Source organism: Merops nubicus, unplaced genomic scaffold (genome assembly GCF_000691845.1).
Source record: "Merops nubicus isolate BGI_N331 unplaced genomic scaffold, ASM69184v1 Scaffold43168, whole genome shotgun sequence".
Taxonomy (NCBI): domain Eukaryota; kingdom Metazoa; phylum Chordata; class Aves; order Coraciiformes; family Meropidae; genus Merops; species Merops nubicus.
In genome coordinates this window covers 1-895 of record NW_008627144.1, presented here as the reverse complement: position 1 = coordinate 895, position 895 = coordinate 1, and the positions used below count along the sequence as shown (strand labels likewise).

Sequence of the window (895 nt, the reverse complement as noted above, 5' to 3'; positions counted from 1 at the left end):
GGCTCACAGCAGAGAGGTGACAGCCTTTGATTGGGTGATGTCGTTTAATGCTAATGATAAAAACTGGGACTCCTCAGCTTTGCTGCAGAGGAAAACAATGGGAGGGGGCACTCACCTGGTGAAAGGGAGCTCAGGAAGTTCTGGAGGCCTTGAGCTGGGGCATGCCAAGAGTTGGGCTTTTCCCTTAAAAGGGCCATCTCTGGTAGACATCCAGACGTGTCTAAATTGGGATTTCCCACCTGGCACCTCTCTCGTGTAGATGTTGATGCCCAAGAAGAACCGAATTGCTATCTATGAGCTCCTGTTTAAGGAGGGAGTGATGGTGGCCAAGAAGGACGTGCACATGCCCAAGCACCCCGAGCTGGTCGACAAGAACGTGCCCAACCTCCACGTCATGAAAGCCATGCAGGTAGGGGGCTGTGGCCACCTGAGGTACTCGTGGGCCTGGGAATCAGCATGGCCAGACGTCAGTGAATGTTGTCCCACCTCGCTCTGCCTTCCCCTCTTGGGGTGGTTTTCCCATTTTCCCTGATTTTTGCTGTTTCCTCGTCGGTTTGTTCCCCACAGACTGTAGATCTGTTGTGGATCCAGGTGTAGCTGTTTTGGGAGCTGTGTGGGGTAGCCTTGTGTTGTCTCACCTGAATGATGCTGGAATTTTCTCCCTCCCTTTTCTAACCTTAAATCTTTATTCTCCACCTCCCCCTGAGAAGTTCTCCCAATCCCCTGCTCGATCCGAGGCGCTGAGCAACGAGGAGCATCCTCCTTCAGCTCACTGAGAACTCTCTCTCTCTAGTCTCTGAAATCCCGGGGCTATGTGAAAGAGCAGTTTGCCTGGAGACACTTCTACTGGTACCTGACCAACGAGGGCATCCAGTACCTGAGGGACTACCTGCAC

General features: G+C 52.8%; 1 protein-coding gene across 1 annotated transcript; it reads left to right on the top strand.

Annotated features, from left to right (window-relative positions):
• Positions 1-259: 259 nt before the first annotated feature.
• Positions 260-892, top strand: RPS10 (ribosomal protein S10; the record flags this gene model as incomplete). The annotated part of the gene is made up of 2 exons (XM_008946225.1): positions 260-409; positions 794-892. Coding segments are annotated over exons 1-2 (249 nt in total), but the record flags the coding sequence as incomplete, so codon positions are not given.
• Positions 893-895: the final 3 nt, after the last annotated feature.